We start from the raw sequence: 27,299 nt of genomic DNA on the forward strand, positions 1-27,299 counted from the left end.
CATGCATTCGAAATAGAAAAAGACGAAATTGCCTTTATTCTTGTGTCCATCTTCTTTCTCTGGTTGGGGTTGGTATTTTTGCACATAGCATTCCTGTTCCAAGTCCACGATGTGGTGACAAATGTGACATTTTTTCTTTCCTCGACATACGTGTGCCTTGGCATTATTGGTAAGTATGCCTTGTCGACACGTAGGGCACAATCGCAGCAGTTGACAAGCACATTTCTTCTGTGAACCTTGCGTCTTCAAATGTTGTTGGTAACAGGCAGGGCTGACAAACGTGCGCAGACAAGCAGAACAATGCACTGGTTCTTGCCCTTCGCTCGGACAGGGTGGAGAGGCCAAACATCCTGAGCATTTCGATCCGCAATGTTTGTGTTGCTCTCGATTATTATAACCATAGTCACATTTCTCGCAATAATAAGCATATCTCAGGAATCCGGTGATAGTGGTAATGGTATCGAAATGGTCATCGTGATGATAGAGGTGAATGTATTTTCCATCCTTAAAGCCTTGGCCTCGAAACAACAGAGGTCCGCGCACTTCTTGAGGGTGCACTTTCAAGGTGTAGCGTGGAGCTAGGACATCTTGCAATTTTTGCATCACAGGAATACCGCAGGGTGTGTCTTTGGACAGTCCGGCTTGTTCTAACAGGAGTTCTGCTTCGTTTCGTTGTTTGGCTCGGTTCGATTTTCGAATGTTATCCCATGCTCTTTTCCATTCTGCCGTGTCGTTTTTGTCGGCATAGGTTCGTCCCACCACGATAGTCCTGGCTAAACACATCTGGCCTTGAGAATTGTAAATTTGGACGAGGCTCGTTTTGGTGCTACGAAGGCCGTTCACCAATAACACCTTTTTGCGTTGTCCGGTCCCTTGAGGAGGAGAGACGTGGGTCATGTCCAATGTGGCTTTTCCATCGGTGATGTCAAACTGGTCATTGGATTGTTGTACGTGTTGAATCTTGTCCATGACTTTGGAAGCGGTCAATTCTGCAGGGCTGCTAAACTCGATCCAAACAGGGGATTTCAAGCCGTCGTGTTGTATGGAAAGTCTCAAGCGATCGTCTTCTTTGGGTTGACATTGTCGCTTGAGTGTGGTGAGCAAAGAATCCCACATGTCGGTGATGAACCCTTCTGCTTTCTCCAATGGTACTTCGGACTTGAAATCTTTAAACTTCACCGTGTATTTGTAAACCGTGGTTCTAAATTTTCTAGAGGGACGCTTTTCCGTCTCTTGAATGGAACAGTACTTTTCAGGGTTGACTAAGGGTGACGAACTTTGTTTAGAGGGTTCGGATTCTGGTTCACTCATGTCCTCTTCAAAATCACTGGCATGAATGTGTGCCAAGATTTCAGCCCTGGTACGAGGCGATAGATCACGTTTCTGCCTCTTACTTTCTTCTTCTTTCTTCTCAAATGAATTGGATCGTTTCATCTTGAGTGCAAAACGTCAAATGACTAAAGTTTAAACACCGCAGACTAATTTAAAGTCATGGCAGACTAGCGTATATAAAAGGGTGTGTGTCTTGTCCTTTCACTATTCATTTCACTCTCAAACCGAGCACAACGATGGAAAAGACTACACAAATCGAACATTTCATCAGAGCTTTGCGAGGGGTCATTAGAAAATTCTCTTCATACCAGCCGACGGACTACTCTCCTTCCTTGCGAGATAAAAGTCAAGATGCTTGCTATATCTGTCAGAAGAAAGGGCATTGGTCTTCAGAGTGTCCAGACTGTCAAAAAAGAAAAAAAGGGGCTAGAAAAGATAAAAGTCAAGATACCTGTTATTATTGTCAAGAAAAAGGACATTGGTCTCCAGATTGCCCAAAAAAGAAACAAGAGGAGTCAGAAGAAAAGAGGGATTCTTCAGAAGAAGAGAGGGATTCTTCAGAGGAAGAAAGCAGCCAGGTAAAGAAAAAGAAACAGGAGAAGAAAAGAAGAAGGGAAGAAGGTGAGGAGGAAGAGGAGGAAAAGAACGTGACGGTGAAGAAATTTAAAAAACAGAGAGACTAAATAATGAGACAGAAGAAGTGTATGAACTTTTAAAGTGCTATGTTGTGAAATGTGAATTGGATTGTTAATATTTATAAAAGAATAAATTAGGTATTAAATGGTAAGTGTCTTTGAGTTTTGATTTTAAAATGAGAACGTAAACTCACACACTCATACACACGTACTATAGAGGTAAAACGGGTTGTTTTTCTTAGTTTGAATGGATGTTGGCAATTGAAAGTCTATCTCTTTCGAGAGACGTGGGTGGCCCTGAAAAGGGCCTTTTTTGGTGTAGGGGTGAGTTTAAGCAATCAACTTTAACTGTCTTAAGCCTTTGCCACGGCCAAGGCCTACTTCTGGACTGAGTACTGTTGATGATGATGATGATTTGGTTGAAATCACTAAGGGTGGAACGGTAGGCTTAGTCACAAGGTTGGAGTGTTTAGCTCGGGAAGGTCGTATTCTCTTCGGTCGTAATAAAGAAGTCTGATACATTTGTTTCAGACTTCTTAACTCGGCTAAAATGTCTAACAGTACCGTGACCGTTTGATTTTCACACCCTTGTTTCTCTGCTGCTGCTTCTTCTTGTTGCTGTTTTTTTCTTACCTCTTCTTCTTGCTGTTGTTGCTGTAGGAGAAAAGCTTGTTCCGCTTCCTTTTGCTGTTGTATAAATTTCTCCAATTCTTCTTTCTGTCTCTGTCTAAAATTCTCAAAGTGTGGTAACGAAGGAGAAGGTGGCGAAGGTTCCGGAACAAATTCTTGCGAGGTAAGAAAATCCACAAATTCCCAATTTACCTCTTCTGAAAGTAAGTCCGGGTTCCCTTGGGTGGTCTCCACTGCTGGTGCACCCCAATTTATCGTTTTTTGAGTTTCCGTCATGTAGAAAAACTGTCGCATCAATTGACTGCGCACAGGCTCTAGCGAATCTGTATAGACCACGTGACGTATCAGACTGCTCTCTTCCGATTGGACGTGGGCTGACTGAATTTTGTAACGCGTGTTTGGATTGGTCAATGAACTCAATCCGTTTCAATCCTTCCTCTACCTATAAATAAGCGCAGTTCACTGCATTGATTCACCTGTTCTCGGCGCCTCAACATGTGGACCGACGTTCAATCTTCTACTGTTGTGTCTTCGATGATGTTCAGGACGGACATACCGATGTATGTCCGATCCAAGTGGACAGTTGTCCATAGGACCGACACCAGCCAATGGATACGTAGGATTTACGTGGAGAGGCAAGGATGCCTCAAAAGAGTGTTAGTCTATGGACCTACCATTAGACGAAGCCTAAGACGAAGAAGATGTTGCAGATGCCCTTTATGTTAAGGGCATATTAACATAAACCCAAAGGCCCTTTTCAGGGCCACTCCAATCTCTCGAAAAGAGATAGACTTTCAATTGCCTACCCTTTTTTATTTTTTATTTTTTTTAAAAAACAAAAAAAATCCCATGTTAAATTCCCTTTGTCCCTAGAATTGCTTTTTTCTCCCATGTTAAATTTCCCTTGTCCCTAGACTAACCCAAAATAGATTCCCATGTTAATTCCCATTGTCCCCAAAGGGCCGGGCCAGTTTTCATCATGTTAAATTTACATAGTTCCCAAAGGGCGGGACCCTGTTTTTAATGGTAAGTCCCATTGTCTCTAATGCGCCCCACCTTACTACTCATGTTGATGTTATCCAAACTAATTCCAAGACATGTTGATGTCATCCGAACTCATTTCCAAGACGTGTTGATGTTATCCAAACTAATTTCCAAGACGTGTTGATGTTATCCGAACTAATTTCCAAGGAAAAGAAAATGTTTAAGTATTTATACCTATTCCAAAATTAATCAAATCTCTTTACAGTACCGAAGCAAACATTTTGAAATATTACAACAATATTAGATAATATGGAGTAAACTACAATACTAACTTATACTAATTATTTAAAATACGGTATCTTTTATTACGAAACATGAAGCATTTCTTTGTAATGTATCGTTACTATATTCACTGTAGATTACACTATGCTAAGATTTTTATTTTCCTTACAAATGTCTGATAATTTTACTTTGTGAGTATACAATATTTGTTTCCACATAATAGTATATAATTATATGGTATACTAGTAAGGAAGATTGTATACTATAGACTGATACTAATGATACAGAATTAGCTTCTACAAAATACATAACAAGAAAGGAATTAGTGCCACTAAACAGGAATTGGATAAAGACTTTGACCATATGGTAGATCTACATTCTGTAACATTGCAAATGTTACAAAACCTAAAAATAAATGATAGCAAGAGTCAAATATTAGGATAATCTGTTAGTGGAAGAAATGCAGTAACAAAAACAAAATGTTGATATCAAAATTCATATAACCGTTTACATCGACAATCAATTTCAAATAATTAATGAAGAATTACTAAATTTAGATGATACTATACAAACATTAAATTACATTTCTTTGAAATAAACTGGTGAGGGAACGATCGGAGACTTATTAGTTCAAGTCCAGAAAAGAAAACTAACTTATAAGTACATTCATTGATCATATAAGCCTTGTGAAGTTCACGACATCTGATAGTTTACGGATCCAAATAAATTAAGAGCCTATAGGCAGATGTATTGAAATTGGTCGTAGCTCTGCAATAGATTTTATAGTAATATTGACAGGAATAAAAACACAATTCAAATCTGGCTGAGACAACAAACCCCCAAGTCTCTGCTACTAAACGTTATGTTGACAACATTACTACCAATTATCGAGAGTAAAATGATAAAACTGTTATCTAAAAATGACGCCGTTACAACTGGTGGCACATTGGGTATTGCTGGAAATAAGATAACTTCAGGACATATTTTGTTCATAACGTAAGCTTGACAAATAGGCACCCTTGGGATAAATTTTAAAATTGTACGTTCGCCATGACTAAGTATTTGTAATTGCAATGATTAATTGTGATGATGATTAAAAACACGAATTAAATTGTTTGTACGAATTCGTATCACCTGATTTTCAAGTATGTGGTTGTTGAGGTACAGGACAAGTAAACCCCAACCGTTTGATTAATTTAGTGCTTAAATAATTACATTATGATGAATATAGTAGTTATACGGTCAACAATGATTGATGATAATTCAATATTGGATAAAATAATAAACACTTTAGGAGACGAAACTAAAATAATAATTTAGATATCTCGCCACTCCCCTCGAAGAAGCTGTTACAGCATAAATAATTGTGTTTGATATCAAAATCAACCACAGTAATACGAGACATAATAAATAACACTCTTCATTATGAAGGGCTCAAAACACTTATTGGATATAACATAATCATATTATAATGATTCAGAGTATAATATGCACAATAAAAAATAAATAACACATTCGTCACATATCCCATTATCACTGTTCTGAAGATATCAGTACACAACTATCAGTATACTCTTATAATCAATCCACGAATGATCAATACTATATTACGGTCAATGATAAGACAACCGTAAATAAGCCCGATCAGAATACAGTTTATTCGATGAGTTCTGTATACCCTCTTGTTTCAGATTTCAAATTATATCATAATAACCAAAGCAATATCGATTTATACTATACAATATTATACATTTCAGCACCTAATGCTCTTAAACAAGTTTTAATTTGCATACATATTGATTCTGTGATCTAATTGTATACATGTTACTTAAACTTTATTGTCTTTAGCATTTTGCAAAACAATTTTTGCTTCTGTTTTTAATTAAAAAAGTGTTGAGCAGAGAACTAGCCTTATCACATCTACGTTATGCACAAATAGGAATATGAAGATATAAGTGTTCTCTTGAAATGCACCAAGGAAATATATATTGTTCTCTAATTTGGAGAAGATTTTGGTATTTTATTCCTGGCGAATGGGACTCAATTAGATTCCACTTGAAAGTAAGACTATTCAGTATAGTTCCATAATGTTTTGACCTCAAATGTAAACCAAGCACGAGAATACATTTAATACTGTAATGCATACTTTCTGGCATAAAATTAACAAAAATCAAATATACCTAAATATATATATATATATATATATATATATATATATATATATATATATATATATATATATATATATATATATATATATATATGTCTGTGTGTGTGTGTGTATGTGTGAAAAACGTATTGTTCAATCGTGTCGTAATAAAGATGAGATTTCCAGTCTAAGTCCATCTCATTTTTAATAGTATAATCTTCAATAATTGTAAGGTATGTTTTTTTCAACAGATGATCTAAAGAGCAAAACTAAATACATATGGACAATATGTCTTATTTACAACGTTTTATGGTATGCATACATTCCTACAGGCATACATATATCCATAATTTGGTTGCAGAATAGACTCTTCAAACTGATGAAAAACGGCGAGATTTTTAAATAAAAAAGATTTGATGATATCGGTTGATTTTAAAAGATGCATATTGAAAATCGAATAGTGTATGAACTGCGTCCAAATTTGAATTGCCACAGATTTAGCCTGTATTACACGTCTATCGGCCTGCATCTCCTTTGTTCCTTAATTCTACGGACTCCATCTCACTGGTGGAATTCACAAATCTTCATAAATAAGCTGCATATATTGTGACCGTCGACAAAACAGGCAGAGAGAGAGAGAGAGAGAATTATAAATATACACCAGACAGAACGGAAAGTTCTATCCCTGGATGCTATAAAAGAATGCTTGATAATAGTAGGTAGAAGTAATATTTAATACACATAATACTATCATGCAGGTTAAAGAACTTTTAATTCGCACTCAACGGAGATTCGGAACTAGGTCCGAGAGTAAACGACACACATCGCCTTGCCTGTATACACGATCCCATATTCCCTCACGACTAAGCACACATCACCAAAGCAATGATGCTAATTAATCGGTGTTACATGCACTCGTGTGTAGCAGAATGACGACCTTGTAATTAATTCTTATCTATCTACACAATCATTCCAGATTCCTATTATATATATATATATATATATATATATATATATATATATATATATATATATATATATATATATATATATATATATAGGTAGATAGATAGATAGATGACATTTTTTGAATATCCTTTGACCGAATGTTACGAAAGCAGTCATGCAGAGGAGGTGACGCATTCATTATCTGTGTTAGATATATAAAGTTATAATCTGGAGGGTGGTGGTGGTAGAAAATGATTACCTAATCAGCCACTTGGAGATTTGCCATGGTGAGCCATGGATGTAATTTTACTACGGTTCTGTGACGAGCCTTCGATCCAAACGTTTATAGTAATGGGTATCCTACTTTAGTTCCCAAATTTAACACCAAAACCGAGGGGTAGAATTATGAGAAACGTATTGCTTAAGTCCATAGTGAGTTGTTTCAAAGACCTTACTACAATAAAAATGCAATCCTAAAAGGTTTAAAACACGATAGCATCAAACGTACGTTTCTTCCTATCAAACACAGGACATCATATTCATGGGACTCTAATTTTACACATATGTACTTTTCATGCTTCATATGGGAATGATTTATCAGTAAGCATTTTGCTTTGTAAATCTTTGTTTCATGTCCTGTTACAAAAATACGCCTTAAACATATACTATATAAAATTATCTCTACATCTTATTACTATACGCCTCTAGATGAGAGTATCTCAGATATGCTTTTAATCAGACTATAAAATTTATACAACTAGCTTATTCATTTCCACGTAGTTCCGTTTTCAAACACGGATTTCACATTATCAAACAGATACGGACCACATTGTATCGGATTTATAACAGGAAAATAAATGGTCTATTGTGTGTTAAAGCTTGAGAATGGCTGCATCAGCCTGAAATATCACCATGCATGGCACTGTACAAAGCCTGACATATCACCATGTTTGGCACTGTACATAGCCTGAAATATCACCATACTTGACACTGTATATGACCTGAAATATCACCATGCTTGGCACCGTACATAGGCCGAAATATCACCATGTTTGACACTGTATATAACCTGAAATATCACCATGTTTGGCACCGTACATAGCCCGAAATATCACCATGCTTGGAACTGTATATAACCTGAAATATCACCATGCATGACACTGTACATAGCCCGAAATATCACCATGCATGACACTGTACATAGCCTGAAATAGCACGATGCTTGACACTGTACATAGCCCGAAATATCACCATTTTTGACACTGTATTTAGCCTGAAATATCACCATGCATGACACTGTACAAAGCCTGAAATATCACCATGCATGACACTGTACATAACCTGAAATATCACCATGCTTGGCACTGTACATAGCCCGAAATGTAACCATGCATGACACTGTACATAGCCAGAAATATCACCAAGTTTGACACTGTATGTAGCCTGAAATATCACCATGCTTGACACTGTACAAAGCCTGAAATGTCACCGTGCATGACACTGTATATAACGTGAAATATCACCATGCTTGGCACCGTACATAGCCCGAAATATCACCATGCTTGACACTGTATATAACTTGAAATATCACCATGCATGACACTGTATATAGCCTGAAATATCACCATGCATGACACTGTACAAAGCCTGAAATATCACCATGAATGACACTGTACATAACCTGAAATATCACCATGCTTGGCACCGTACATAGCCCAAAATATCACCATGCATGACACAGTACATAGCCTGAAATATCACCATGCATGACACTGTACATAGCCCGAAATATCACTATGCTTGACATTGTATATAACTTGAAATATTACCAGGCTAGGCACCGTACATAGCCCGAAATATCACCATGCTTGACCATGTATATAACATGAAATATCACCATGCATGACACTGTACATAACCTGAAATATCACCATGCTTGACACTGTATATAACCTGAAATATCACCATGCATGACACTTTACATAGCGCGAAATATCACCATACTTGACACTGTACAAAGCCTGTAATATCAACATGCATGACACTGTATATAACCTGAAATATCACCATGATTGGCACCGTAATATCCCAAAATATCACCACAATTGACATTGCACAAAGCCTGAAATATATCACCATGCCTATTACTGTACATGGCCTAAACTATCACCATACATGCCACTGTACAGAACATTGTCGTTGTCCAACGCTACTAGAAATTAAAACAAAAGACCTGAGAGAAAAAAGATGGAATTCAACGATGTTTCTCTTGGCTGCCGTTCGTCTGATTCTGTAATTAGGATGCATTTCTCTCAGAAAACATGCACACTTTGTCACTGATTTTCTTCCTTCTCAAATATATATTTGAATCGTGAGTGGTCTACAATCTGTAAGTATATAGATATATTGTCCAAATTTTCAGTGCTAACAGACTTACAAGTTCGGTTAATAGAAGAAGAACGTATTCCAACCCTGAAACATTTTAAACGCTAATTTCTAAATGCTTTGCACATCATAGAACAAGGTAAAGAGCTGCCTACTAACTAAGAGAATACAATACTTTATTATTGTCATATGAAATATTTGTTGCAAAGTTGAGAACAATGTGCCATAACTAAAGTGTATATATATATATATATATATATATATATATATATATATATATATATATATATATATATATATATATATATATATATATATATATATTTATTTATTTATTTACGTGTGTTTGTGTGTGTCTGTTTATGTTTGTATGTCTATGTGTGTGTGTACTAGGTACATATATATGCGTGTATATTTCACATTTCACATGCAATCCTAGGCTGAATATGCATTTCAAATTTGCTTGTAAAACCGAGACTGATTTTCAGTGACTGGAAATAACATGATAAAAGCTACAGTGGACGCAAAACGCACAAGTTTGATGAAAGAATCAACTAGCAAGCTGATTTCTACAGTAACAACATCATCTCAAGCAACAATGGCATCATCTGTTCACAGTATCTTGGAAATAATATCACATCTTTCTTGCATGTTGAAGAATAGCCATTTGGGGTTATCTGGATTGTAGGTCAGGATAAATGATATCCATCAGCCTTTTCCATCTAACCATATTTAAGTAGGTCATTGCGGTTTGTTTGTTTGTTTGGCGCTTTGCGTCGCCTCCGTAATCAGGTCTGTGTCGTAGCCTCGGTAAATTATATGCTTAGATAGCTCTTCAGACGTCTTTAGGAATGTTTCATCGTCTGAGCAAATTCTGCGTATTCTCAGTGCCTGGCTATATGGGATGTTCCTATTGCAGTGTTAAGGATGACAGCTCCTTGGGAGGAGATACTGGTGTTTGTCGGTTGGTTTGGAGTAGATGTCTCGATGGAGTTTTCTACCAGTCTGGTTGTTGTGGCGAGAAGACGTGGTTTGAGTTGGAGATTTCCGCCGTGAATTTTATTGAGGGATTGGAGTTGTTTGCCTTTGATCTGAAATCATCCAGACTTTCTCTTTCGTGTTGCCATTTCATTTCTTTATCATTGATAAAGCGTACCCACTGGCATGGTGCAAGTTCAATTGATTCTAAAAGATGACTCTCCAGTTTTTCCATAGAAGTATTAGCATACGAAGGGGACATTTTTGTACCCATTTCGGTTCCATTAATTTGGAGGTAGTTTTCTTCATTAAATTCAAAGTTACTGAGTTTTAGGATAAGCTGCAGGAGTTGGACTAGGAATTGTGTGAGTGGATTGTCTACAGTTCTAGTTTCCAATGCTTCTCTACACGCCTGTATCCCTTCGTTGTGCGGTATGTTAGAACACAAAGATGTGACATCTAAGGAACCAATCAATGTATCTGGCAGTAATGGTTCGCTTGCTTTACTTTTTATGAGGTAATCTGTCGTGTCCAGAAGATATGATGGTAAGTTGTGGACATGTGGTGTCATAAAATGATCCAAATATTCTGATATCCTTTCTGTGGGATGCCCGTTGGCGGGGATTATATGTCTGCCCGGGTTTTTCTTGTTTGCGGATTTTAGGTAGAAGATAAAATATTCCTGCCATTGGGTTTTCTAGGTTTAAGTAGTTTCTCGTTTGTTTTTCAATGTGCTCTATTTGATACGCGTCGTCAATAATATTAGTGATGGTTTTTGCATATTCCAGTGTTGGATCATGGTCTAGTTTTTGTAGAACCTACCGTCACTTAGTTGCCTACTTGCTTCACTGACGTAGCCTTCCATATTCATTATGACCACAGCAGAAACCCGTATCTTCAGGCTTAATTATGATGTCTGTTCTGCTTTTCAGTGAGTGTATGGCATCTGTTTCTTCCTTTGTCAATGTGAGTATCTGTTAGTAAGGTGGAAGTTTCTGGAAGTGTCGTTTTTAACTGAGTGGCTAAAGACTTCTAGATTTGGAATTTAACTTTTTGGTTGGGCCACATTACTTTTCCTATCTGAATATGGGTTGGTCGCAGCTTCTATTTTTCTCTGATTTATTTATTGGCTGCAAGTGTAAATGGGCCTTGAGTCTTAATTGGCGGCTGAACAGTTGGTGTCCTTTTTCAGCTTTCCTTTGTCATATGTCTTTGGACGGGGACAAAAACTCAAAACTTTCGATAAAAGTTATATTTCTAAGTTCTAACCTAGAGATATTGACCACTGAGTTAGTAACTGTTAAATTAGTTTTTGCTATAGAGTGCTTACATAAATTTAAATAAAATAACAGATGTCGTTATGGCTCATAAATTTATAGGTCAATACAAATATTTTCCAGTATCAGCAACAAGCTAAAATAAACTAGTTGATACTTATTAGAGTTGAAAGGTTGAATTCCTGTAGAAACAGCCATGTAAAGTTTCGCAAACATAACCGGTTTTCTTTTTTTGTTTTATTCGTTTTTCTTATCTATGTTTTGTATTTGCATTTGAAAAAGGCTCATTAAAGAGTCGAAAGCGCTCAGGCTAGCTAGATACTTGTTTCGCACTGTTCCATGTCAGTTTATTGCATTTATATTAATCAATCCCTGACACACGTGATTCCTTCCTGGATCTGTGCACTTGAAAGGATTGTTATTAGCCATAGGATTTGTATTCTTTATATATATATATATATATATATATATATATATATATATATATATATATATATATATATATATATATATATATATATATATACCAGCTGATTCAACTGACTAAGCTAGCTTTATCAAGTATCGAATTAAATCACCAATACTGCAGTATCAAACGAAATTGCACTAAGATATGACGAAACTATACCTTACCGCGGGAGACATATATATACATTAACAAATAAAGGAGATTACAGCAATACGAAATGTCACCAGTCTTTTAGAACCCAGTACTCAAAGCAAGTTTACGGATACACACGGTTTGCAATTTCATACATCTGCTTGGAAAAATGAATGTATGTGACCACGGTGGCTTGTATTCAGAGATAATTTTCGCAACTAAGGTTTCCGCTTTAAGAGATCGATGATAATATCACATAAAACTTGATTGTCTTGTTGTGAAACCTAATTACAGAATTCCATCAATGGCAATCAATATATAACAGAGTTGAATCCAGTCTTCCTTTTCAGATTGTGACATTTAATTTCTGTTAGCCTAATGGCATGCTACTAGATGATTCTTTTAATAGCGTTAACGCTATGTGCAGTATATGTTACGGCTATTTACAGTACATGCTACTTATATGTACAGTATATGTTAAGGCTATTTACAGTATATGCTACCTCTATGTACAGTATATGTTACGGCTATTTACAGTACATGCTACTTATATGTACAGTATATGTTAAGACTATTTACAGTATATGCTACCTCTATGTACAGTATATGTTATGGCTATTTACAGTACATGCTACTTATATGTACAGTATATGTTAAGGCTATGTGAAGTATTGCAGGTAACAAACCTTCAAAAGGCTGATTTTTAGATTATTTATATCTGCCAAATATGTCAACAAATTCCTTGTAGCCCTCTGATTACAAAAATCCTACTAAATAATATAACACATATCATTTTCATGAACATTACATACGAGCAGAAAACACTACATCATATTTTCATTTTGCTACAATATATATATATATATATATATATATATATATATATATATATATATATATATATATATATATATATATATATACACACATATGTATGTATATATGTATGTATTTATGTCCGTTTCAGCCACTGCTAAGAAAGTTAGCAATTCGACAGAGGACACCAAAAACAAAACAGGGAAATCATATTCTAAAGTATTAACTACCAATGTGACTTCTTTCCTAACAAGATCTAACGTAACAACCATCAAGGTGACATCTACTAAAGGATCCAACACCACAATGGCAACTAATGTAACAAGATATAAAGGATCCATCACCAATATAACAACTAATGTAACAAGAGTTCAAGCACCAACCACCAAGAAAACCACTAATAAAACAAGATATGTAGTATCAACCACCAAGATGCCCATTACCGTAACAAGATTGACAACAACAATCATCAAGATTTATTCTACTGTTACAAGACCTAAAGTATCAACCACAAAGAGGACCTCTACTGCAACACAATCTAAAGCAAAGGTGGCGACAACGGTTTTCAGTATGTTGTTGAGAATATCAGATCTGTCTTATATATTTCAATGTTAACTACGTTTAACGACTTTCTTAGCAAAGTGAAAACACCTCCATTCATTTTAGATCAGGATGAGCCTTATGTATTAACAAAATAGTTTCTTACTTTTGGTTTATATTGCCTTGTGTACCATTTATATATTTTAGCCTATACACGAGATGATGTTGCCCTCGTGTGTCCCAATGCTCACTTTCGTCAATATCCATGTACACAGGGTGAGACATATTTCAAGACACGTTTTATTGCAGAACGTAAGAATATTATATTCTCCTTTTACATGCAATGCATTTTAACGTATGTAGCCATTAATATCATAAATAATATGGGCCTATATGTATTGCCAAGCTTTGAGTTCTTCGAGTGACATTTATGAAACAACTTATAGCAAATTCTAGGATTTAAATGGCAAAAATCACAATTCCTTGAAATGTCCACAGATTTTGATAAATGGTGTTCTATATGCTTTTTCTATTAATATGAATATTAACGTGCTAATGACACTATTATTACTGTCAATAATGCTCTTTACGTATTCAGTAATGCTCTCTATAAAACGTGTCACACACATAAACGTACGGTGTTGCATCCATCACTATTGGTATCAAATTATGAACTGTCAGATGATCAAAGTGGACTGCCTATCCCTGTCTGCCGAACAAGAACCCCCCACCCCCCACCGTTCACTGCAGTCCTGGTGATCCAGAAACCTTATTCCTTCAACACGAGACAACCACTACCTTCCTCCACGGCAATGGCATCTCCGTCCACAACACACAGGCTATTCAAACATCCACCGCGTTATGAGATTTTCATCAGCTCTACAGCCTAGAACGCCTCCAAAATCACTTCCATTTCCAAATCCATAGTCACCACAGCTACATGAGAACAGATTTGGAAGAAGTACCCTGTCTATGGTGCTAGAAAGATAACGTTTATAGGTTTTGTCATTGCAAGCACTTTACTCGTACAGCATCGAGTAAAATAATTCAGTATTTTGAAACAATTTAAGACATAAGTAACCCAATCCCGGATAACGCTGTATGCTGAAACGAATCCTTATCATACTGCAGCTCAGGCATAATGCATACAAATTAAGTATACACAATTTCGTGACAGCATGTATAGGTGCAGCATAGAGCGACGAAAAGATTATTAGAATATAGGTAAATACACTGTCCTTGGTTTTAATGGTTTTGATATCTATATCATATGTATATATGTGAACCTACAGGACACATTTAAAATCTCTTCTTTCATAATCGTTTAGATTATGAAGGTACTTATTGTCTGAATACGTTTGCCTACTCATGGTTATTATCATACAACATATTATCACACCCCCTGTGAATTATGTTCTAAGATGTGATACGATTCCAACGTAATATATACAAACGGCTCCGGTATAAAGTTATATTTCTTGCAGTCAAGGAAACAACTGAACACACGTGAATTGCGATTGAGAAGAAGCTCTTTCAAGTTTCAATCTATTTTGCTGTTTGTTAGCTTTGTGTGGGGTTTTGTTTAGCTTTTCACATGTTTTGCCAAAGGCTACAAATGCTTTAGCAACTCTGACATTCGTTTCAATATCGTTGTGGACTGCATCTGAGAGCTTGCTGCAGAGGTAGGTGAACATGTCCGATGCCATGAGAGTTTGACCATTTACTGTAATGGTGCTCTCCATGTAATGCTTTCCTGGAGAAGGTTGGTGCATCATTCTCTCCTCTTGACACTGATTTGAAGACTAAACATTTCACAACACAAGCTGAAGACTATGAACGTCGCGACGTCGCGCAAGAGTGTGATGCAGTGATACGTCAATCAACAACGCGGGCTTAACCAGTTGCATTGATGGTATGTTCTACGTTTGGCTTTCCTGTTGCAGATTGGTGCATCACTTTTGTCATCTTGTCATTGATTGTGAGACCGACTTTGTCACTAGCTGAAGAGAAATGGTGTATCATGTGTTGTGTGTCAGACTCAGTTTGGCATTCAGGAAACAGTCGGCACCAAATAGGAGGTCATGAACAGTCACATCCTGACACATTGTTTTCGCATGAAGTCGTCTCAGGTTGAAATCAGTCGGTATTTGATATCGACCCCAGTATCATAGTCAGGGAAGGCATTAGTAAGCATCGCAGATAACACCATATTGAAGAGGGATGGGGCAAACACACAGCCTTGCTTGATTTTCATTATTGACTGTAAATCGTTCAGATGACTCACCGTCATCCACAACATGAGCTTCCTTGCCCTCTTGGAATCGCTAAACTATTGCCTTAAATTTATCTGAAAAAAAATGTTGCGGTGATGTTCCAAACGGTCAACACGGCTGATTCTATCAAAGGCTTTTGTCTGGTCAATTAATGATGTGTAGTGGTTGAGTTCTGTTCATGGTATTTCTCCTAGAGTTGACTAGCTGGAAACATCAACTCTGCAATCCGTCTCCTTTTCTTGAAGCAAACTGACTCTCTTTCAGGAGCCCTTGATCATCGTGATGCGCAAGACGATACAGCAGGTATTGGCAGCAAGGAGGTGTCCAATGACTTCCGAAGGATTGCTTCTTGCCTTTTGTTTGTACAAGTGGAAGATGGATGCATCCTTGTACACGAGTGATATCGCTTTCTGTGTCTGCATTGATCGGACGATGTTAGTTGTCAGTTTCTGTTCCATGTGTACGTCCCAGCCTTTATAGAATTTTGCTGGTATAGCATCTGCTTCAGGTGCGTTGAGATTTGACAGCAGATTTATAATTTTCACCAATTCGGTTAGCTATGGATGATCGACTTATATGTTGATTTTTAAATGGGGCAGTCTACTGCAATTGCCTCCTCGCGGATAGATGACTCTTGATCGAGGATATTGTGGGAGATTTATACCCTACATTGAAGAATCTCTTCTTTGTCAGTGAACTGTGTGGATTTGCCAGCGCTCAATGTTATAGATGTTCGTGATGCCTGCGGCCCTTAGATTGCCTTTAAAGCACCATATAAATATTTGTCTTCTGTAGGACTGAATCACATGTGCCTTATTGCTCAATGATAAGTTTCGTAGCTTTCTGAGTTTGCATTAGTATACTATTCCTGATGTTGTTGAAGGCTGCATTCTCAGATGATGAAGTGATGTCGTCTATAGGGGCCTTTTGTAGAAGTTAGTATTCATTCAGATGTATCTGTATGGCGTCATCGTTCTCATTAAAACTAATCTTGACTTTTACGTGTGGTTTTTACCGAGGGTTTCGGATGCAGTTGAGTACACAGCGTACCTCGATAACCCCCAATGTGCCTCAACATTATCAAAATTTGTTTCGATTGTATCCACTTGGCTGCAAAGTTCTTCAACAAATGTTTGTTTCACATTCTTCCGTTTCAAGTTGGCGACATTATGCGTTTTGGCGATTTTTGACCTTGTTGTAGTCTGCTCGGCTGAATCCGGTTATTGGATTTGAATATTATGAGTCCAACATTCTGTAATTATCATAGCCTTTGTCACTCGGACATCCTGGTATTCTCTTCTTCCGACGATGTCGTAGTTAACGAAAGGCCAGTGTTTTAGCGTCGGTGCATCCATGACGTCTTTTAGCAGTTTGGCATTGCATTTTCTCAGTAGGATGAAACCGTTCCTGTTGCATTTACCAACACCTTTTTTGATACCACTAGTGGATGGTCAAGATTTATCAGAGAAACGTCTCATTGCGGCTCATTTTGTAATGGTATAAAGTTGTTCTAGCTGTACAGGCAATAACAGCACGGTCTAACTGTCTTAATTTTACCCTTCAAATTCCAGACGTAAGACCTTATATTTTGTAACACTCCCTTCTTCAACATATCATACACGTCTTTTAAACATATCATACACGTCTTTTGCAACATATCATACACGTCTTTTACAAAATTCTGCCGGAAACGGAACGATTTATCCTGGGCAATGTTCTGATCCCTGCAGCATGCCTTGTATTGGCATAATGTTGAATCAAATACGTTCGACCCCGTCACTGTTCTCTTTGGTACAAACTGTGGAATATTCGTGCAACATGATCTTGAGGATAGCACTTGATCTCTCAAACAACTCACAAATGTACATGCATATTTTAGCTTGACTATATATATGTATATTGACTCTGTATGGTGATAAGCATGGCTTTGCGATATCAGAAAGCTGCAATATACAGGAATGCCAATAGTACATTCATTCAGTGAGTACGTACACAGGAACACAAATTGATGTTCTGTCAATGAGAATATGTATAGGAACACCAATTGCGAATATGTCTTTGTGATTAAAATACAAAAAGGCTGAGAATGAATTTTAAATATGCAGGAACACCAACTGTGTATTCTGTCAGTGAGTTAAAATAATGAAACACCGTTTGTGTATTCTGTCCGTGGGTAAATGATAGATATATCCCTTCTCTGCATTAACTTTACTGTTATATAAAATATGTAGATTTCTCTTTATTTCCATACAGACGTCAATCCAAAGCTGCTTACTACAAACCCTATCCAGGAGGATGAGACTGAAAAGAATAAATATTCAAGTGAGTTCAGGTGTCTCTATAGAAAAATCGGACCAGTTAATAAATCAGCCTTCCTGATATCGTAAAGTTACCCTGACTGAAAAGACCACGTGGTTACAATTGTGCCATTTTTAGGTTATATTCTCTTCCTTACAATACCATCGTTTCAAGCGATATTATGATTTAGGCATGTAAAACAATGTAAATTATTACGGAAAAAGATGGAGAGTGGTTGTGGTTCGGTTATATTTGTTCATTCACAGCTGATGATAAATTCAAGAGAAATGGTTTAAGCTTACGGTTGTGAATAATGCAAGGACAAAACGCTGGCGTATGACCTATAAACAGACACTATCATTTATCTCACCCCCAATCCTTTTTTTTTCCAGTGCTGATGGTGGTCCTGTCTACAGTGTCGCTAATATTGGTATCGATAGCATTATTTACTGCTCTGTACCTTAAATGTCGTAGAAGGTAATTCTGCCGAATAATTTCTTTAGACCTTACAAATATTTTGAAACCCATGATTTGAACGTCACGTTCATACACTGTTGTACTTGAAGAAATGTAATTCAAGTATTTCCATATATTCTTCATATATGTCGTTTTGATTGGTAAAAATAATTATTGTTGTTATTTAAACACCAATTGCATGTTATTATTATAATATTCCTGACCATAGTATGTTTTTTAATATTCGTGACAATATTATGTTAGTTTAATATCCGTAACAATAGCATGCTATTATTTTAATATTTGTGATAAAAGTATGTTCTTATTTTAATATTCGTATCAAAAGTATGTTATTATTTTAATATTTGTGACAATAGCATGTTATTATTTTAGTATTCGTGAAAATAGCATGTTATTATTTTAGTATTCGTGAAAATAGTGTTATTATTTTAGTATTCGTGACAATAGTATATTATTTTAATATTTGTGACAATATTCGTGACAATATTAGGTTAATATTTTAGTATTCGTGACAATATTCGTGACAATAGTATGTTCATTATTTTAGTATTCTTGACAATAGTATGTTATTATTTTAGTATTCGTGACAAAAGTATGTTATTATTTTAGTATTCGTGACAATAGTATATTATTATTTTAATATTTGTGACAATATTCGTGACAATAGTATGTTATTATTTTAGTATTCGTGACAGTATTCGTGACAATAGTACGTTATTATTTTAGTTTTCGTGACAATAGTATGTTATTATTTTAATATTTGTGACAATAGTATGTTATTATTTTAGTCTTCGTGACAATAGTATGTTATTATTGTAATATTCTTGATAATCGTAGCAACAATAGTATGTTATTATTTTAAAATTCGTGACAATAGTATGTTATTATTATAATTTTTGTAACAATATTCGTGACAATAGTATGTTCTTATTTTAGTATTCGTGATAATAGTATGCCATTATTTTAGTATTGGTGACAATAGTATGTTACTTTAATATTTGTGACAAGAGTATGTTAATATTTTAATATTCGTGACAATAGTATGTTATTATTTTAGTATTCGTATCAAAAGTATGTTATTATTTTAATATTCGTGACAATAGTATGTTATTATTTTAGTATTCGTGACAATAGTATGTTATTATTTTAGTATTCGTGACAATATTCGTGACAATTGTATGTTATTATTTTAGTATTCGGGTCAATAGTATGTTACTAATTTAATGTTCGTGACAATGGTACCACAAGTCCTAGCTGTCGGCCCTCAGATTGTGGATAAAGTAAAACCATAGTCGTCAGTGACATGTTATTCATGCCCATGACTAATTATAAGCTAATCATCTCTAACATTGTTACCATAAGTACGTAGTTGATAGTAAATTAGTTATTGCATGTCCTAGTTTTAACCTGCCCTTAAAATGTCAAGTTATTTATAACACGATGAGATAAATGCAGTATATTTACATAGGAAAATAAAATATTCGATATGTACTGTTTACATTCTGTATCAGATCGAACAAGAGATAAGAAGACCATTTAGTTTAGTTTGAGCTAAATACTCAATTTTAGAATGATTCAACAGCGTCGTGTGTAAACATTAACAGACTAATACGTGTTTAATTGGGGCCTCGTCATTGTTACCGAGCTATCTGTGACTTATAGTTTTGAAAAGTGGATAATAAACGTCCTTTTCCGCATTCTTCAGGTCATACTGTTGCATGGTTTCTAAGATGTATCCCTATATCACATCATAACTATCCAAATAAATGACGAACTAGGGGATAAACGTTTATGTTTCTTGGCGCATGAATAGAGAGGAAAACAGTTGAATTTGCATATGGACATGAAAGCCGAACGCATAACTGAACAATATTACTATGCTAAGGTATATAATTAAATAATATCAGCAAATTGATTAAGACACAAATGCACTATTTCCAAATGTTCAGAAAAAAAATTGTGTTGCTGGTTATCGTACAGTAATACATTTATTCATGTAAATGAATATCAATACACATTCGGAAATAAATGATTTAACAACACATGCATGAATTAATTAACATATTAAAAATTAGACGTCATTATTATGCAAATTAAATTTACAGGAACATACAGAAACAAAGTATCCCCATGGAAGTCATGGAACAACCTCTTATAGAAAACAGAAACCGGTATCAACCGAATGGAAACCAAACCTACCGTGAATGCATGGAAGCAACACTAAACCAACACAAAGTAAATTTTCAAGGTCATATATCCTATGAGTATGACCATTTACAAGAAAATAATGTTCCACCTTCTGGCACAGGGGACCTTTATGACAAAGCCAATTTCAACACTGACGATGATACGCAGGCGTTACATTTACAGGGAACAATCTATGACAATCTACCTACAACAGTGTGAGTCCAAAGAAAAGGAATGATGCAGAGCTGCCAATCCGGTCACCTTGGTTATTTTACGAAACTAGAAGCTAGAAGTTGCGAATGCATGGAACTATCGTTTTCATTTGCAAATTCTTGGTCAGTTCTGCGGTGAATTAAATCATACTGAAAGCCTGGGTGGTCCAAATATATTCAAATTTCTTTCTTGCGAACAAACTTTCCTTGCACAAAATGTTTGAGTTGTTTTCTATAGATCACTAGCCGACATATATCATATGCAAATGTTGCCGTAGTGATCAGAATAGTCCGAATGACCTGATCGTAAAGAAAAAATACATGAACACGCGTTTGCGTCAAACTACACCAGGCTGTCTTTGCTATATATGATAAGGTATTTGTCAAGATATGGTTTCTATCCTGAGTATGTACAGAATTTTGTAAAAGACTGTCAATTCCGTATAAAATATGATACGGTATAGTTGAAGGCAAAGTTTCTGTATAGGTATTTACTGTCAGTCGGTAATAATAATGATAAGATATTGGTGAAGGTGTGGTTTCTAATAAGAGTATTTACTGTCAGTTCGATATAATATATGATAAGATATAAGTGAAGATATGATTTGTATGAAGTGTATGTGCTGTCAATTCAGTAAAATATATGATAAGGTGTGAGTGAATGTATGGTTTCTATGAAGAGTATGTAAATAATAATAAAACATTATTTCTTTGTGAAGTAAATGATATCAGGAAAATTAAATACATGCAGATATATTACTCTCCAAAGTGTACCGTACCATACATCTACCATAGACACATGAACACTCAAGTCAAATAGGCAACTGAATTTGATTATATAGTTCAATTCAATGTATCACCTCGCCTTTTGCTTATTAGCTTGCAACCATGTCGACAGTAGACATCCTTTAATATGATACCGCTTCTGTTTATCACTTGAAAAGCATGAAGAAGGGACATATTTTGTAATATATCTAAACAAATGGTGAACCCATCCTCGTGGTCGGTCTGTGTAAGTTGTTAAACAAAAACTATTTTCAAAAATCAGTTTACGAGTAATTTTGGTAACTGTACTTGATTTAGGTACACATAAATGATATACTTTTATGCACTTCGTATAAATGAATATATGAGTTTGTAACATTATGCAGCATTTATCAATGATTTACTTGTTGCAATGTTCCTTGTGCAACAAAAAAAAAAAAAAAAAAATAATTCATTACAATAAAACAACGTTCTAGCATTCTACGTACCTTAATTTAAATTTGATAAATATTTTAATGTAAAAGTTGTCTTTGTCTGATAGTATTGAATTATACATGGTTCACTTTGCATGTTTTTCACACTGTGCTTTTTATATATACGAAACGAGGACAACGGGAAGCGAATGCAGTGAATGAATTGCTTCTGGTTTACACAACTAAACATCTAGTACTGTACTGGTATTCAACGGCTTGTAACAGAGTTGAATCTTTCCTTCATGGGATTGGATGGTGAAAGGGGAGGGTACATCAACAAAGGGCGATAACCGACCATCATAGGATATAACTGAACGTTGGATCCCTGTCTAGCAAATGTACACAATTAACCAACTCATATCAGATACAACATAATGGTAATTGTTTTCCAAAATAAATAGTTTACCGTGGTAAAATCGCCTTAACCAAGATATAACTGGTATTATATTGGACATCACGTCTATGAGATCATGCGAATTATACTCTGCGCTGTTCCGTTTTAGCATATCACCCATGTACTCTTACACCTGAAGTCACCAGCTAGGACTTCCCTTTTACTTACAGTTTGGAGTACATGTCTATGAGTCATGTTTTAAGGAAACTAATTCATGTAATTAACTTGGTAGTAATACTTAAGCTCCATGTTAGTTTTTAGGGAAAGATTTTGCATTCATAACATCAAATTTTCATCTAATACCTTTAACGTATTTGATTGAGTGCGACATCAGAAATACAACCATAAGCTGTAAGGTTCAAGGTCTCAAAATGTGTTAATTAATTGTTGATTAAAGATATAGATAAGACAATCATAATTTTCTTTTGTTATAATTGATGCCTATATTATGTGGTAAGTTTGAAATACTTTCATAAAAACAAAAACAATCGATATTAGTAGATTGTTATGAATTTCTAACCGACCATGATACGTACGCCAGAGTACAAACGCTTAATAAAATATATAAATACTTTTTATTTTGTCTTATTCTTTAGGTGTGTATTGAACTGGAATATACACATGCATGGTCATTTTTGCTCTTATTCCATGCTGTTTCATCTTTACATGTAATACATACAGAATCTATGTTGGGGTTTGGGCCGAGACAAGGAAATCACAGTCGCGTGTTTATATTATATGTCTCCCCACGAGGCTTGGCCTCGTGGGGAGACATATAATATAAACCCGCGACTGTGATTTCCTTGTCTCGGCCCAAACCGCAACGTAGATTATTTTTCTCACCCAATATTTTCCTTTAAAGTAAAAAGTATTCTGCACTAGGGTTCACGTCCAATGTTTACATGCGGCGCATTAATATAAATATGTTAATGAGGGCTGTGGTGTGACAGTTGCGTCCGAAGTACACAGTTTATACGCTTAAGGAAAAAAAAATAACAACATAAAACGTCGCATAGTAATGAGGTATTATCACATTTAATATATGGATGTTATATGAAATTGACAATAAATAATTAATATTGATTACAAGATACTGTTTTATTTTCATCAGTTCCAATTTTGAAAAGTTATATTGTAAATAATAAAACGATATTGGCTACTCAGCTCAACTGTAGTTATACTTAGTACAAGCTGTAACGAAGAGTAACACGTTTCTTTAGATTATTCATAGGTAATTAGAGATCTGTGTCACTATCGTATATTAATAGTCTTTTCTTTGGAGGAGGTGAAACTGTATGTGACATACTTGTGTTGTCCTTAATATTGATTGTAAAATTACCCCAGTGTATAAATAAACTCTCCAAAACCGGATTCTAGCGGATAACCATGTGCTAAACTTTCAAGTTCACGGATTCTTTGAATATTTATTTTTCTGTCCTGGAAATATGGCAAGTGCTACAGTGAAATTTGCCTATGAATTAAGGTATTGGCGGATAAATGATTCCTTCTGGCTGGTAAGTGCATTATTTGTCATTAAATATTGTATTTATTTTTTTTTTTATTCAACCAGGGCAAAATGGAGATGCCTAACAAAATTAGAAAAAAGCATGTTTTAAATAACACTTTTCTGGCTGTTACTAATTTTTCCGTAGTTGTTAAGAGAGTTGGAAGGCTATGAAGTGTATAGGTCTATAGTCTATGTGCATGGAGCAGTGTTTTCTGACATAGTTCATTTCACACAGCACTGAGAATTTTATCCTATCTGTAGAACAGTCGTTTTCAGGTCAGCGTCATTAAATGTAGCTAACAGTATATACTTTGTTACACAAGAAGTATTTAAAACTAGTTAGGTAGCTTTCGCTTCATTTAATGACGTTGATTTAAAATTGTACTGAGCTTGGACTGGATATATGATAAAATTGACCATACTGTGTGGAACGAACAAGCATACTACCAAAAAGCTCGACATCATATGCATTTTTATTTGACTCTCTCGAAATGTTTTTGTATGATGTGTTCTCAAACATAGATTTCGCTTAAGTTACTATGTTTCTGTTATATATTTGTTACTGTTGTTGTTGTTTGATTTTAGTACAACTACGTCAGGCACAGCAGAAGACAACAAGGGTTTCTTTTTAAAAAATAGTTCTGAGCTCGTGGACACCTTGACTGAGACGACTGGTCTGAGATGACTAGACTGAGACAGGAAAAGTAAGGTTAGCAAAATAAGTAGATTTCTCTGTCGCATGGATGAGAAACTAAAATATTATCCATTGCCGGAATTTCATGATAAATGTATTAGATCTCACCAGAGTACCAATGTCTTGCAAAATGAATACATTTATTTTTTTTTATTTTTTTTAATATTATTTTTACATTTAAATTATCACATCAGATTCAATAACCTGTCTACCTTTCTGAAACCTTGTGTCTCATAGCTGTCACACATTGTCAAGTGTAAACTGAAGGATTTGGCCATCCTCAGGCTGGTTCCAATTGAGGACATTTAGAGAATAACTGGATATGAATTCCACAAGCAGAATCAAACCGAAATGTTATGCCGGTTAATGTGTCCTAGCATGTAAAAAAAAGCAGCGGTGTCTCAAACATATGACTAAAGGGTAACAGAAGCAGGCTCGTGTCTTAATATGTAGCAGTGTCCGACAAAAGGAACTGGTCCAAAGGTTTACAAACCAAAATATTCAATTACATCAAAAAAGGAAATATACCTCATGACAATTGCAAATCAATTCAACATCATGTATTAACTTATCAGGAAACCATCTAATGTAACACCAGACAAAACATTTTGCGACAACAACGACATTTCCCCGCTGTTGCCAGATGAGTTATAATGTGCTAGCATGATGCTATTCTGTCAAATATCTTATCCAGCCAATCATGTTATTCGGTCAATCATGTTTTTCAGCCAATCATGTTATTCAGTCAATAATGTTATTTAGCCAATCATGTTACTCAGCCAATCAATATAAAAGATTTGGAGGTGGACATCAAACACGGAGCTATAAAGAAAGAATGGGTATGATGAACAACCTTTCTATACAAAACAACTGTAAGAAAAATATGATGTTATGTGTGACATAATCAAGGTAAAGGTGATGGAAATCGGATGTAATGATCCGAAATACTCTTATTTTAGATGTATGCTTATTAACATGAAAAAGAAACATTTTCGATGGCTTTTTAATTATCTACAAGTAACACGTTACTACCTTTGTGCCTTAAATTTCACTTTAGGCACTTTAAGCACACAATACAGTGCGCAATGGCAATAAGTTATTGCTGGTCCAAGGGAGATAATTTGTGTTCCAAGGGAGATAATAAGAAATCTACTGAGTTATCAATATTGTAAGCAGCAGATTTAAATTAACGGATGACGAAATAGCCATTCATAATTAAGACAGGATCATATTATGCATAACTGTACAAATTGTATATGAAATATCACATCATCATTGTATGCATAACTGTATAACTTGTATATGAAATATTACATCATCATTGTATGCATAACTGTATAACTTGTATATGAAATATCACATCATCATATTATGCATAACTGTATAACTTGTATATGAAATATCACATCATCATATTATGCATAACTGTATAACTTGTATATGAAATATCACATCATCATGTTATGCATAACTGTATAACTTGTATATGAAATATCACATCATCATATTGTGCATAACTGTATAACTTGTATATGAAATTTCACAGCAGCAATCAGATAGTATAGTAGTCTCCAATGGATTGAATGGAAGTAATATTTGCATTCAGATCTGGGGAGGAGAGTGCGTACCGTATAGTACAAGCTGATAAAAATTCCAACATGTGCAATTAAAAGTTCAGGGGAATGTACGGCAGTGTGATTGAACATTATGATAGAAATTTGAAAAGGAATAAATGTGAGAGCTGGGGTGGAGGGAACTGTCTGTAGGCGTAAAGTTTCAATATTAGTCAAAACCGTATACCGTGTTAGATGAAGTACAAACAGCTGACCAAGGTAAGATCTCAGTTACAATTAGTAAGGATCTTTATTTGGACTTATCGCAGATCCCTATAGGGGCAAGAAACTTTAAACACTCTCGCCTTCTGGGTATGACATTCCAAGTTGTTTTCCAAGGAAATTTAGGAGCTACCCGAACTGACATAGGACAAAACGATGGGATAAATTATAGGTACTGTGCCCATGGCTGGAGCATTAGTCAATTTTTTTGGAAATACAGGTGTATGGATACATACGTTATATTTAGGTGGTGCAAACTCAAAACCAAACAAATAAACAAAAAAGTTTTCAGCTTCAAGTCAGTCTGTGCATACACAGATTTGTAATCTTATTCACGTGACGTCATTCAAGTCGTGACCAATAATATACTTTTCTAATGCATAATTGATATAACTATTGCAAAGAAACGATAGAATGTGATGGAGCTTAAGAAATAGTAACTCCATCAAACTCGTAATGTAGAACCATCAATGTTGATTTTGAGAATTCAAGTTAACGTGCAGCTTTAGTTTTACAAAGGGACGGAAAATGTTAAAACATACTCTGATTGTCAAGTTGGTACCCAACATTTATAACTCAATCATAGTAAATGTAAAAACCTTCCTGGTATACGTTCACTAGTCTCTT

The 27,299-nt window shown here is 35.3% G+C and overlaps 1 protein-coding gene across 1 annotated transcript in view; it reads left to right on the plus strand.

The window, feature by feature from the left end:
* The window catches only part of LOC149791240 (uncharacterized), a 36,506-nt gene extending 15,346 nt beyond the window's left edge, over positions 1-21,160 (plus strand). The window contains exons 2-4 of the mRNA XM_089969163.1: positions 18,084-18,152; positions 18,521-18,605; positions 20,711-21,160. Of these exons, the coding sequence (XP_089825289.1) occupies positions 18,084-18,152; positions 18,521-18,605; positions 20,711-21,011 (455 nt within the window). The 3' untranslated portion in view covers positions 21,012-21,160. The remainder of the gene's footprint in view (positions 1-18,083; positions 18,153-18,520; positions 18,606-20,710) is intronic.
* Positions 21,161-27,299: the final 6,139 nt, after the last annotated feature.

This window comes from Sinohyriopsis cumingii, chromosome 9 (assembly GCF_028554795.1).
Source record: "Sinohyriopsis cumingii isolate HCF-2022 chromosome 9, ASM2855479v2, whole genome shotgun sequence".
NCBI classification, from domain to species: Eukaryota; Metazoa; Mollusca; class Bivalvia; order Unionida; family Unionidae; genus Sinohyriopsis; species Sinohyriopsis cumingii.